This window comes from Azolla caroliniana, unplaced genomic scaffold, assembly GCF_043228905.1.
Source record: "Azolla caroliniana isolate FFs.n. ecotype wild unplaced genomic scaffold, voAzoCaro1.0.p SCAF_7, whole genome shotgun sequence".
Taxonomy (NCBI): Eukaryota; Viridiplantae; Streptophyta; class Polypodiopsida; order Salviniales; family Salviniaceae; genus Azolla; species Azolla caroliniana.
The window spans coordinates 15485212-15496983 of NW_028230442.1; the positions used below are offsets into that span (position 1 = coordinate 15485212).

The 11772-nt window shown below is 39.2% G+C and overlaps 1 protein-coding gene across 1 annotated transcript; it reads right to left on the bottom strand.

The window, feature by feature from the left end:
• Positions 1-7944: 7944 nt before the first annotated feature.
• Positions 7945-10928, bottom strand: LOC147862042 (putative BOI-related E3 ubiquitin-protein ligase 2). The gene is made up of 4 exons (XM_087321991.1): positions 10802-10928; positions 10332-10573; positions 9666-10075; positions 7945-9315 (listed from the first exon to the last, which is right to left on the bottom strand). Exons 1-4 carry the CDS (start codon positions 10855-10857, stop codon positions 8749-8751), a joined length of 1275 nt encoding a protein of 424 aa, XP_087178117.1. The 5' UTR covers positions 10858-10928; the 3' UTR covers positions 7945-8748.
• Between the last annotated feature and the right edge of the window lie 844 nt (positions 10929-11772).

Sequence of the window (11772 nt, forward strand, 5' to 3'; positions counted from 1 at the left end):
ACTGTATGATGATTTTCTCTCTTCTATCTCATGAGAACCTAGCTTATGATTTTCATCAGTAGCTCCGCCAATACTTGCTTTATGGGCACATTGTGGAAGCTTTAGCACCTTATGTGCCAAAGAATGAAATTTCCCCTTTACCTGCTGATTCTTGGGTTTTTTGCATAGAGTCGGCTGGAATGGGCTACTTTTTTCTTCCCCATTCTTCCATAGTCCATAGCCCTCATTTCCAAAGTTAGTTGTTTCAACACATGATTCTATTAGAGCGAACCGGCAACCAGGGAGCTCTTTTACACTCGGAAGCGTTCTAAGGGTCAACTTGACCTGTAATGCTTGAGGTTTATGAGAGCCTAAAAGCTCCGTCTTTCCCTCTTCTAGTAGCTTCTTCAATACTTCATAAACAGTCAAGCCATGATTTCCAGATTCCACAAGCATGGAAAGTAAAACTTCTGACAAGGACTTTGCTTGTTTTTCACCTCCAGACTTAGTAGGATCATTCATTGACTTCTCTGAAATCCTCTGCCTTTTCCTCCCTGTTTCTGCTTGGATGTCTACAACAGCAAACTTCTTCCTTCTTCCTTTGCTTCTTTTGTAGTTTGAGAGGCAGCCTACATCTTTTCCTAGGGGTTGTCTTTGCTTACACATGGCCTCAGTACAGAAACTATCAGATACCTGTTCTCCGTGTACAGCCTTCTTGCATTTAGCACCAGCATCAATATGCAGATATTGAGATTGATTAAGCTTAGAAATTCCAATGTCTGGGAGATGACTCATGCTCGCATTTGAATGAAAAGTATGTTCGTGGGTGTAATGTTTATGAATCAGCCCATTGGATGGGCAATCTTCATGGCTGCTGTTTCCTGAGCCTTTCATATCATAAGAGAGAACCTGTTTAGCTCCGTTAATATCAGAAGCATGACCATCAAAACATACTTCCTGATCCAAAAGATTGCATTCATTTGCTTGACATCCTGTAGTTGTGGAACTCTCTGAAGTTATACACTTCAAACTTGGAAGGGAACAATTAATAGAATGACTAGGGCCCATATACTCAATGGATGATAAGAAAAGGTTATCATCTGCGAGTAATATGGGAACAATGGATTCAGACAACGATGCTACTCTGTTGTCCTCTTTAGGAAAAGATGACTGAATTCCTGACCACAAATCTACACCATTCCAATTAATTCCAAGCTCTTCACGTGAAGATGGATTAGAGTTGCCTGATTTTGCATTCTCTTTCTCGATATTTGAATAACGACTCATGTGAGAAGACAAGAAAGCCTGATCAGTATTCTCATCTTTAGCTTTATCGACTGTATTGAATATATGGTGATCTAGAGGTGTTGAAGCCATTGTAGTAGTACTTACAACTTCCTTTGGTTTTTGGTGGTTCTCACAAGCTAGCATTATATTCTTATTCATGCCAGACGCTTTCCTAAGATCACCATCCAACCATGACGGGGATTCATTCATAGTGCTTATTTTTGAAGAACTAATCTGTTGCATTTCTGGCAAAGGCAAGTTTTCCAAAGGTTGCGAGTTGAGTACAGAATGGATGAGGCCTTCCTTTGGTATTTTGTTAAAAGGGCTATCCTCTGCAATAGTCATGCTATTACCAAACTCATTGCCATGTTCAGCGAAATTAGTTGAGTTTTCCTGTTGTTGGACAACAAGGGATTTTGATGATTTCAATTCAAGGGCAGCTACAGAAGGTGAACGAATATGTTGAAACTGAGAGTTGTATGCAGAACTGCTTCCATTAGCAAATTGATCAGGCGATGGATCGACTAACGAATTAGTTCCGTACACGAATTCATCAGAAGCATTATTATAAACATTCTTGCTCAACGTGTTGGGAGAGCCAACTATAGAATTGGCGATGAATGGATGAGAACCAAACTGTACAGTTTTCTGTTGAGCCTTATGAACCTTCCAAAAATTAGTCTTCTGCTGCAAAGACACATTACTGAACTTCTGTTCATGAGCATTAGAAACCTCCGCATTGATCTGTTCACCAGCATTAAAAGACTTCAAGGATTCGGCGTTCTGTTGAACTTTCAATTGAAGTTTTGACACCTGCAAAGATGAACTGCTAGCCTTGTGTTCTTGAGCACTATCAGCCTTCAAAAAAGACTCGGCCTTTCCTTGATCAGACTTAGAAACCTGCAATGATCCTACACTACCCTTCTCTGGATACTTATTATAGCAGCCCTCCAAACGTCTAACCTTCTTTTGAGGTTTATTAAAAGTCCGCAAAGCTGCAGATTTCTGTTGAATAATAGGTTTATGGAACTGCAAAGATGAATCGTTGATCTTCAAATGGGGATTACAAATCTTCAAAGACTCGTACTTCTGCACTTCATGAGATTTCAACGACACCTGCAAGGATTCACTAAAATTCTGTTCAGCATCGTCATGATGAGGCATGAGATTCCATGGTGATCCCATTAACGATCCATTCCTCTTCACCTGTGCAGCTGGCATACTACTGTATTCATAACCGAAAGGCACATTACTCTGCACTAATGATTGCGCTTCCCCTTGCATTTTGGGATGAGATTTTCTTAGCAAGACTTCCGAGGGATTCTGTAGAGAAACATAATTACAAACAGAAGGTTGGAAATTATGCATTCCAAGCTCGCATTGATTCATCTTCAACACCCATGGCAGATCGTTAGTACTAATAGTATCAGCGGCAGTATTAGTATTATAAGATATAGCGGAAGCTACTGAGGTTGCATCTTCCATAGCTCGTCGACCGAAGAGATGGTTTACAGGTGAGCTAACTAAAAGACAAGGCGAACCATTGCTATACATACGTTTAGTTTCAGCCATGTCCTGCAGAAGATCGGCATTATAGCAAATCGTTTCTCTGCCATCATATCCGTCCATGACTGAAGCAGTATAGCGCTCCGAGTTCTTCCCTTCTTCAAAAGACAATACCGAGGATGATCTGCCGAAGTCCTGCTGATCTTCTTGAACAAGTTTCTTCTTAGCCATCAGATCAGTTACAGCAACTATAGCAGGTTCAGTTAGCGTGTTAGCTAAACTGCTTTGCGATGAATGATGTCGAAAATGCAGGGTTTTGGGAAAGGCTACTCGAATGATAGGAAGGAGAGTCGCCCGATCTTCCTCAGAAAGAGAATCCAGAAGAGCATAGTTGTCAATGTCGCCATTACCATCATCCGCTAGATCAAACATACAATTCATGGCTGAGTCCATCAGAATAGTACTACTATCATATCCATTTACAGCCTCTCACCTCCTGCGTCAATCGCATGCATTATCGGCATATGGTGAAGCTGCGCATGAAGATTCTTCCCCTTCTGCAGTTCCATACAGAGTTCGGAAAGAATCATAGCGCCTTTTTTTCTGTGATAACTAGCAATCCATCCAGATATTCTTTGAGTCATGTCTCTGGAAAAATCCAGGACTGGAAATCCAGCATACAGAAATCTGTCTCTGGCAGCAGCAGCAGGAGAAGCTGGATGAAGAAGGGAGTAAGAAACAAAGACATCATGTCAAGACAGACAATTGGTGATCATTGAAACATACAGATTCAGAAGAACAACAGGAAGAAAGAGGGAGACTAACAGAGATACATCAAGTCACATATGTATATATAACTATATATATAGTAGTGGTTGATGATTCAAATATGTGGATGAAAGCTGAATAGGCGACGTGATGAAAGACAGCGATTCATGAGGGGTTTCCGGGGGGTTTTTGGTTGCAGGTTCCATGGCGGCGAAGAAGGCAGCCAAAGGAAGAAGAAAGAAGGCTTTCGGATTCGAACCCGAGACCAGAGAACCGCTCCATCGAATTGATTACCTTGGAGTTTTTTTTTTTTTTTAATTTAAATTTAAATTTTTATTGTTTTTTAATTTATTATTTGTTTATTTGTTTATTTTTTTCCTTTTTTATTTTTATTTTCCTTACTTTTCTTTTTCATTCTTCTTATATTTTTTTCCTTACTTTTCTTTTTTCTTTTGTTTTCCTTTTTCTTCTTCTTCTTTTTTCTTTATTTTTATTTTTTTCTTCCTCTTATTTATCTTTTTACTTTTATTTTCAAATTTCAAACCTCCATTAAACTAGTTAATTGTTTTTATAATAATAGAGATTTAGCCACTCTCTCCATTACAAGTTACAAGTTACAACCACTAATACTAATTAATTAACAAGTTTTTGGAGTGTTTTTTTAATCACATTGTTCTGTCATGTTTCCTTTCGGTCATCCCCATTACTATTAGTAGTAGTAGTAGTAGTAGTAGTAGTCTAGAACATTTGTTCAAACAAGAGTCGGGCCTTGGAAACGGGGTTTGAGTCGCATGAAACCATGATACATTTCACATGGTTTGTTGATTAACACTTGAGTCATTCCTTGGGCCAATGGCACGAGGTTCTTCAAAATCAATGGCAATATTATGATGTGTTCTTCGATTGATAATTGCCAATTTATGGATAGATAGCAAAGTCAGTCGATCACCTCTGATGAATGTTCGAACATATAAAGATAGTTGTATCATCAATGTAGTAGCTCTACACTCCCTAAAAAGATCCTAGATTTCCTTTCTTTGGACGAGCAATATAATTTTCTTTCTTCGATTTTGTCCCAAAGCTGTAACTCTCTTGGATGCACTATCATTAACATATCCAAGACTCTCTACGTAATCAACAAAGAAAACCATAATTTAACGACAAATATGCAACCCCCTAGATTGCATACATAGGAGGAGAGAGAGAGAGAGAGTTATGTGGATATCAGGAGAAAGTGTCATTCATACCAATAACCTTGACATGAAGTGTCTATGAATAGTTGTAAATTGAGTGCCTAGGTCATAAAGCAATGGCAACTTGTTCCAACAAGTAGGTGAGGGATAATCAATACATTGGATGAGTGCCAATGGAAATGATAGCCAAAACATGTGAAGAATGGAAAGGGACGCAATGAGATTTTGGCAATAAACTTCATATCGACACAAATTGATCAACAATTATGTGAACACCATCCATGTGTATGGGGACCAAGTTCCATATGTGAGCTACAACTACAAACTTGACATCAAAGGTAAGGGATAGCTAAATATGGCTATTATATGTTCTCCAAAATTGGATCTCTCCCTAGAGAAACCTCCTAAAGGTGAAGTTTATTCTAATTTGAGCTTTTTATAGCTTTTTCTTCTTATTTTATTTACTAAGCTTCTTCTTTCTTTTTTAACTCGCTTTGATAAAGTTCAAAAAGCCCCTCCTCAAGAAATAGGGTTTTTTTTTAACAGCTTATCATCCCTAAATCTGTGTACTTTCCAAAACCTTAACTCTTGTACGTTTCTATATGTGAACCTAGTTTTACATGACATTAACATACATTCATTTTGTTCATATTTGTGCATAATGACACACGATCTTGACGATTATCATGTATTCTGATTCTTTGGAAAACTAGATTTTTGTGAGACCTAGATAAATCCTTCTTTACGTCAGCTTGGAAGAGTTTTGCTTGAAATCATGTGGTTAGCTCATCATTGCATTGATAATGTCCTTACCTCTAAAATAACATGTTGCTAGATCTAACAACACTTCATAGACAACTTAACATGTTTGATTGACTAGAGGCCATGTCTATGAAGCTTTAAAGTAATGTGATGCTTCGTGATAAGGTCATGGGGTTCAAGACTTTAAAACCAATTGGTCTCATTAGACCAATGCACACGTCAACTGTCATTGCATTGGGCAAGGAAACCTTTACTTTACTAGTTTTTGGGTTTAATCTCATCCCAAAAAAGATAACAAACAATCATGACATGCCGAATGTGCCATAGGATGCTAGAGCTCAAACTCCTCCATGAATGTATGTAAAGACAAGCACCACATCACATAGCGGATTTATGGGGAACTTCGGTTGCATGCTCCTATGGTTGGCCGGCCACTCAATTATATTGCTCCATGGCAAAATATTTGGAGTTTAAATTGCTTGCATGACTTTCACAACATCATGGTGGAACACAAATGTACAAGAATCCGACTCATACATGCTTCATTTTAGCTCCAATCAAGTATAAACCTCATGATCTTTGTGTGTTGTGAATAGATTTGTCATGGAACCTAGGCCACAATGCTTAGTAGGAAGTTACTCCTTTTCTATGAGGGGTACATGGACAATAACCATAGAAGTTATTCCAAATAGGAAGTATCCTTTGTTTAGTTTCAAAAAGTGTGCTCACTTATTTTCAAAACAAAGTGTATATGCTTTGTTAAAATGATGGCTCCTCCTCACATTAAAATTAAGGGATGCAACGAACCTTAAAGGCATTTATATGAGCTTATAACGATTAGTTCGTAATGATTAAGAAATGAGCCTTGCTAATTCTAGCAATTAATTATTGACTCCTCCCTAAGTGGCAATATGTCCTGCTTGAGGTAAATTGCTTAATTAAACAAGGAATAGATGATGAAAGAGCACTCTTAATCGTGGATTCAACATAAATTTTCACGTGATTAGGACCTATGCTTTGACCAAACACATAAATACTTTTGTAGTTTTGAGAACAATCTAACCTTTGGATATTCTAATGCATGTAGCCCTATTTTAGTAACTGATAGTGTCTTAAAATATTGCACCCCAAAACCATCGTCGAATAACTAGTTTGACCCATCTTGAAATAATGCTTGCCAAAACCCATTGAACAACTAATCTAGTAATGAATATATTCAAGCATATCATTTTCCCAAAGCACCAGCTTCCACTTTGTCATCCCCAATCGACAAAAAACCAAGAATCACAATCACGACACCACGTTCACATGAACATGAATGTAGAAAATCACGGTGAAAGTGCACATCCCACATGAACTAAAATAATGCAAATCCACTAAATAAAATATCTCCATGTCTTGGACATGAACAACAAAATTATATCAAAACAATGAAGTGACACCATAGCTTCTTTTTTCTTTAGCATCAAACAACAAAATTATATCAATGAAATGAGTGACACGCACATAACAGGTCCCAAGATTGTGTTTCAATAACATTGTAAGCCACTAAGTGAGAACATGGCCAACCATGTGGCCTCGCTCTTACAACTATTTGTGAGGGTCTTCTAGGAAGTAATCCGTGGCCAGTCTTCAAGGTTAGGAAGGAATCCTTGGCTGATCCATTAGGACATTGACAACATGAGCCATTTGACAATGATTTCATCGACGTAATCTTAAATGTCTAAAGATTAGTCACCATGAAAATTTCTTCTAATGCCAATTAATTGCAGCGATTAATTTTAAAACCCAAGCCCAATTGTATGATCCATTAGCCAAGTCCATTAGGATTAGGAAGTAATCTACAGCTGATCCATTAGGACATTGGCAACATGAGCTAGTCCACAATGTTTTCATCAACATAATCTTGAAACTCTGAAGATTACTGACCACACAAATTTGTTCTAAGGCTAGTTAATCACAGACTGCAGTGATTAATTTTAAGAAACCCAAGTCTGATTGTATGATCCTTGAAGCCTGTTACTGACAATTTGACTACTTTGTACTCACTTTTGACAAGAATAACAGATCAATATAGATAAAATCCCTGAACATAACCCAATAGAGATACTGTGTACAATTAAAGACATTGCATGCAACTACCTGACCGCATCTTATCAATAAAATATGTTGAAGACAATGGTAGTCTGATACATACATATTTGTTAATACACGAATAGCAGCCCATCAAATATCTTTACACAATTATGGCTATGGCAATTTCCAAAAATCAGCCCCATCAAAACATGACAATCGTGGCTATTGCTATTTCCAAAAATCAACAGGTTCTTAATTAGCTCCTATTCTTTCCATCTAAATGAAGAGATTTCATTATGATAAAATGCCATGTATCATCATAATACAGTACCATGATTATCTGTAGACTCCACAATTACATTGCCTTCCATACTAAAACAAAAACATATAATGAATTTCAAACGTGAAATGATAATCCCATATGATCGACATTACAGAGACAGCTAAGAGATCATCATTGATTTTTACTTTGTATAACATTCACCAATGAATATATGACAAAAAAGAAAAAGAAAATACCCCCCAAAAAACCAAGCCAATCAATTATATGCAATTGGTCACATCTGTAACCTAAATCCACATTATCCCAATCAAAACACCTATCCTTGTTTCCTTTTGATGAATCGGTATATTCTTGCAACCAAGAGTCAGGTCAAGCACATTGGGTAACAGCCCCTTCACTGAATCCAGGATCAATTCCATACAACCCTTGAATTGAATGAATTTATCAGCAAAATCTTCTCGGACACTTCCTCATTAACAATTTTCAGAGACATGCATAGCAAGTGTCTCCATTGCTAGCATTGTACTGAACGCATTAGATTCAACCCAAAAGTATTTCAGTTGCTCATTATCCACATATGGTATTCATCATCATTCATTTGAATGACACATTGATGATTAGCAACACATTTGGCCATAAAGACTGACAAATAGTGGGTTTTCTTCTGGATGATTCCATTCTTGTAGTAATGCATTAGAGCTTTTGAGAATACTGACGAATAGACATAAGAGAATCAAATGTGCTACCTAAGAGGTAGTGCACACCCTGTTTTCTGTGGCACTAATCTTCAATAAACATATTCAGTACCCTGTCTTCAGTAATATAGCCTACACTAAAATTCTCCATCTCCACTCATTTGACAATTCATTTATTTTCCTCTTAAACGAGAACCTATCACGATAGATAGACCTCAACACATGCACTTCTTTGTGAATCACAGATTGGGCACTTCTCGACATCACTTTGGCAATTACTACATATGCACAGATGCATGCACGGCACAAGCACAATGCAAGCTTCCATTGCCATGCACTTCTTGCAATATCTCTTCATGTCTACTAAAGACAAAGAACTAGTTTCTTTCATTGCAACCATCATTGCTCTTGTCTTTTGAGCTCCGTCACTATCATCAACATGTGTTGAGATGGCATCCTCAGCTTCATTATCGCCATATCCTTCTATATGTATATGTTCCCTACTTTGGTTGATCAATGCTTGTTGAAGATTCGCTCTTAACATGGCCACCATTGCCTCATAGCTTTTTGCTTTACTTTGCCATATATGGGTCTCCATGCCAATTTGTTTAAGCCTCTGTTCTAGTTCCATATTTCTCCTGTTCACCCTCTCTAGTTCAACTTCTCGATCCCTCATTCTATGAGATAGTTGTTCTTCAACCGTAGCAAGAAAATGCTTTGCATTTGATTGCATTTTATCCAGCAAAGCATGCCGTAATTGATCAATCTGCAATTATCACATACAAAAACTATGAATCCTGAGGAAGAACTGCCGGTCGGATAGGAATTCATGAAGATTGTAAAGATCCAAGATTGTATTTAGAAGCCACGACAGGCCGATATACTACTTGCCAAAAGGGTATTACAGAATCATATACCGTGATTTAATAACTACTTTCTAGCATCTTAGCAGCCATTATTTGGAGATTTCTTTTTTTATAAATGACACTGGGAACCATGCATTGTGACCTGCCTAACCTCTATTCTGCAAAAAGCGTATGGCACAATCAATCATGAACCACAACTTGATGGTGGTTTAGCGAACACACTCATCAGCACTAGATGTATGTATCATACCTGGATTTTGATAACTTGGTTCAAATCGTCCTGTTGATGCAACAAGGTTGAGGATATATCATCACCACCATTGAACATCATTCGCCCGGAGGCAGAAACAGAAGCAGCGGTAGTAGAGGCAGGCATCGAGGTCCCCATGTCTGGCCTAGAACTGGTGACAGTAGACCGATCATCATCCAACGCGAGACGGAGACCAGTAGACACACCGCAGGTATTATTATTGATTGGAGCTGATGGGAGAGCACAAGCATGGCCTTTGTTCAAATCTGGTGACCTTTCGCTACTCATCAGCGCCTTTCGTCTCTTTCTCTGCCTCTGTGGAGCAGAGATACTCTCTATGGCGTTATTCTGCATTTGATTGAGTTGCTGCCGGTGAATATCTGATATGGTGGGTATCATGGAAGTGGTAACTGCGAGAAGAGAAGATGAACAGAAGAAAATGTATTAGGCAGAGCAAGAAGCCATATCAAATACATGTCAGGGAAGGAAAAGACGCAGAAATCTGGCAAGAGACTAAATTAAACGTGCAGAGATAAATGCATTGCCATCCGCGCACATACATAATACGCATTGAATTGGTCTATTGTTGATGGTGGCGATTGAAAAATCGCATAAATGCGTTTGAATAAGCTTATTGTTGGCGATGGTGATGATGGCAATGAATACCTGGTGGGAGAAGCATGGCCTGTTGATGTTGATGATGATGATGATGCTGCTGATTCTGATTCTGATTCTGATACTGATGTTGGTGGTTATGGCTATGGCTATGGCTATGGAGGAAGAGATTGCTGGTGTCTTGACCTGTGAGAGGGAAGGAGAGAAGGAGACTGCGGGGGTCCAAATTAGGGTTAACATTCGCGTTATTCACGTTGCAAAGATCCATGGCCGACACTCGCTGCGCGCTAGGCCTGCATTTCAAAGGAGAGAGAGAGAGAGAAAGAAGTCAGGCAAACGGAGAGTAGACGGAGATGAAAGAAAGAAGAAGCGAATTAGGGCAAGGCGGGGAGAGAGAAAAGCAGGAGGGGAGAAGGAGATGTGAATTAGGGCAGGAATCGAGGACAAAATACATATAGATATAGATATAGATATCAAGAATAGAGAGAGAGAGAGAGAGAGAGAGAGAGAGAGATTTGTACCTGATGCGGAGATCGTTGAGAAGGGTATGGGAGGGATTGTGTGCTTGAACAGCCATAGCCAACGGCAGGAGAAGAGAAACTAGAGGTGCTCTGTAGATTGGGAGGAGAGAAAGAAAAGACAGAGAAGGGAGGGGAGGGGGTATGTGTTTGTGAAGGAAGGAAGGAAAGACACAAGGAAGGACAGAAGAAGAAGAAGAAGAAGAAGAAGAAGAAGGCGAAAGGAGGCGTCTAGACAGAGAGTGAAGGGAAGAAGGGATGGGGGCGGATATGGAAGGTAAAATAGGTACACATACATATATGATATATGATATATGTATGTATATCATGCAGTTTCCAGAGAGAGAGAGAGAGAGAGAGAGAGAGGTGGGTGGCAGGTTGCGGCGGCCAAGATGGGCAGGCAGGCCCAGAGATGGGCAGCTCAGAAGAAGAAGAAAAAAAAAACAGGAAGGAAACACACCCACACACTTTTTAGTTCGTTTCTCTCTCTCTCTCTCTTTTTTGTTGCATGACGGGGACTCGGGAGGGAGGGCGACCTATTTCTCTCATTCAATTAAATTTTTATTCACGAATCTATTTTTTGAGCTTCTTTTGTTTTTTGTTTTTTGTTTTTTTTTTTTTGCTGATTCAATAACTGCCACGTCGTCGGGAGAGAGAGAGAGAGAGAGAGAGAGAGAGAGAGAGAGAGAGAGGCAGCACGCTTTTGGCTCGCTCCCGCCCCGCGAAGGGAGGGAGGGAGGGGGGGGGGGGGGGCCTTTAAAATCTCTGCTATCCGTCAGCCCGTCAGTCAGTCAGTCCGCCAGTCCGTCAGTCAAGTCATAACTGCCCATCCTACTTACTACACACACGATAGTATGTATATATGTACATACATACGCCCTTTCCTTCTTACTTTTACCTCCTCTACCTCTATACATACATATATATAGCCTTCTTTCTTTTACTTAAAAGGTTCCGCCCCCGGCCATCTCACT

Coding starts and splice junctions, on each gene's coding strand:
- LOC147862042 (XM_087321991.1), bottom strand. CDS start 10,857: ATGGCTGTTCAAGCACACAATCCCTCCCATACCCTTCTCAACGATCTC. Junction 10,076..10,331: donor GGCCATGCTTCTCCCACCAG/GTATTCATTGCC, acceptor CTCTTCTCGCAG/TTACCACTTCCATGATACCC. Junction 9,316..9,665: donor ACCAAGTTATCAAAATCCAG/GTATGATACATA, acceptor TGATAATTGCAG/ATTGATCAATTACGGCATGC.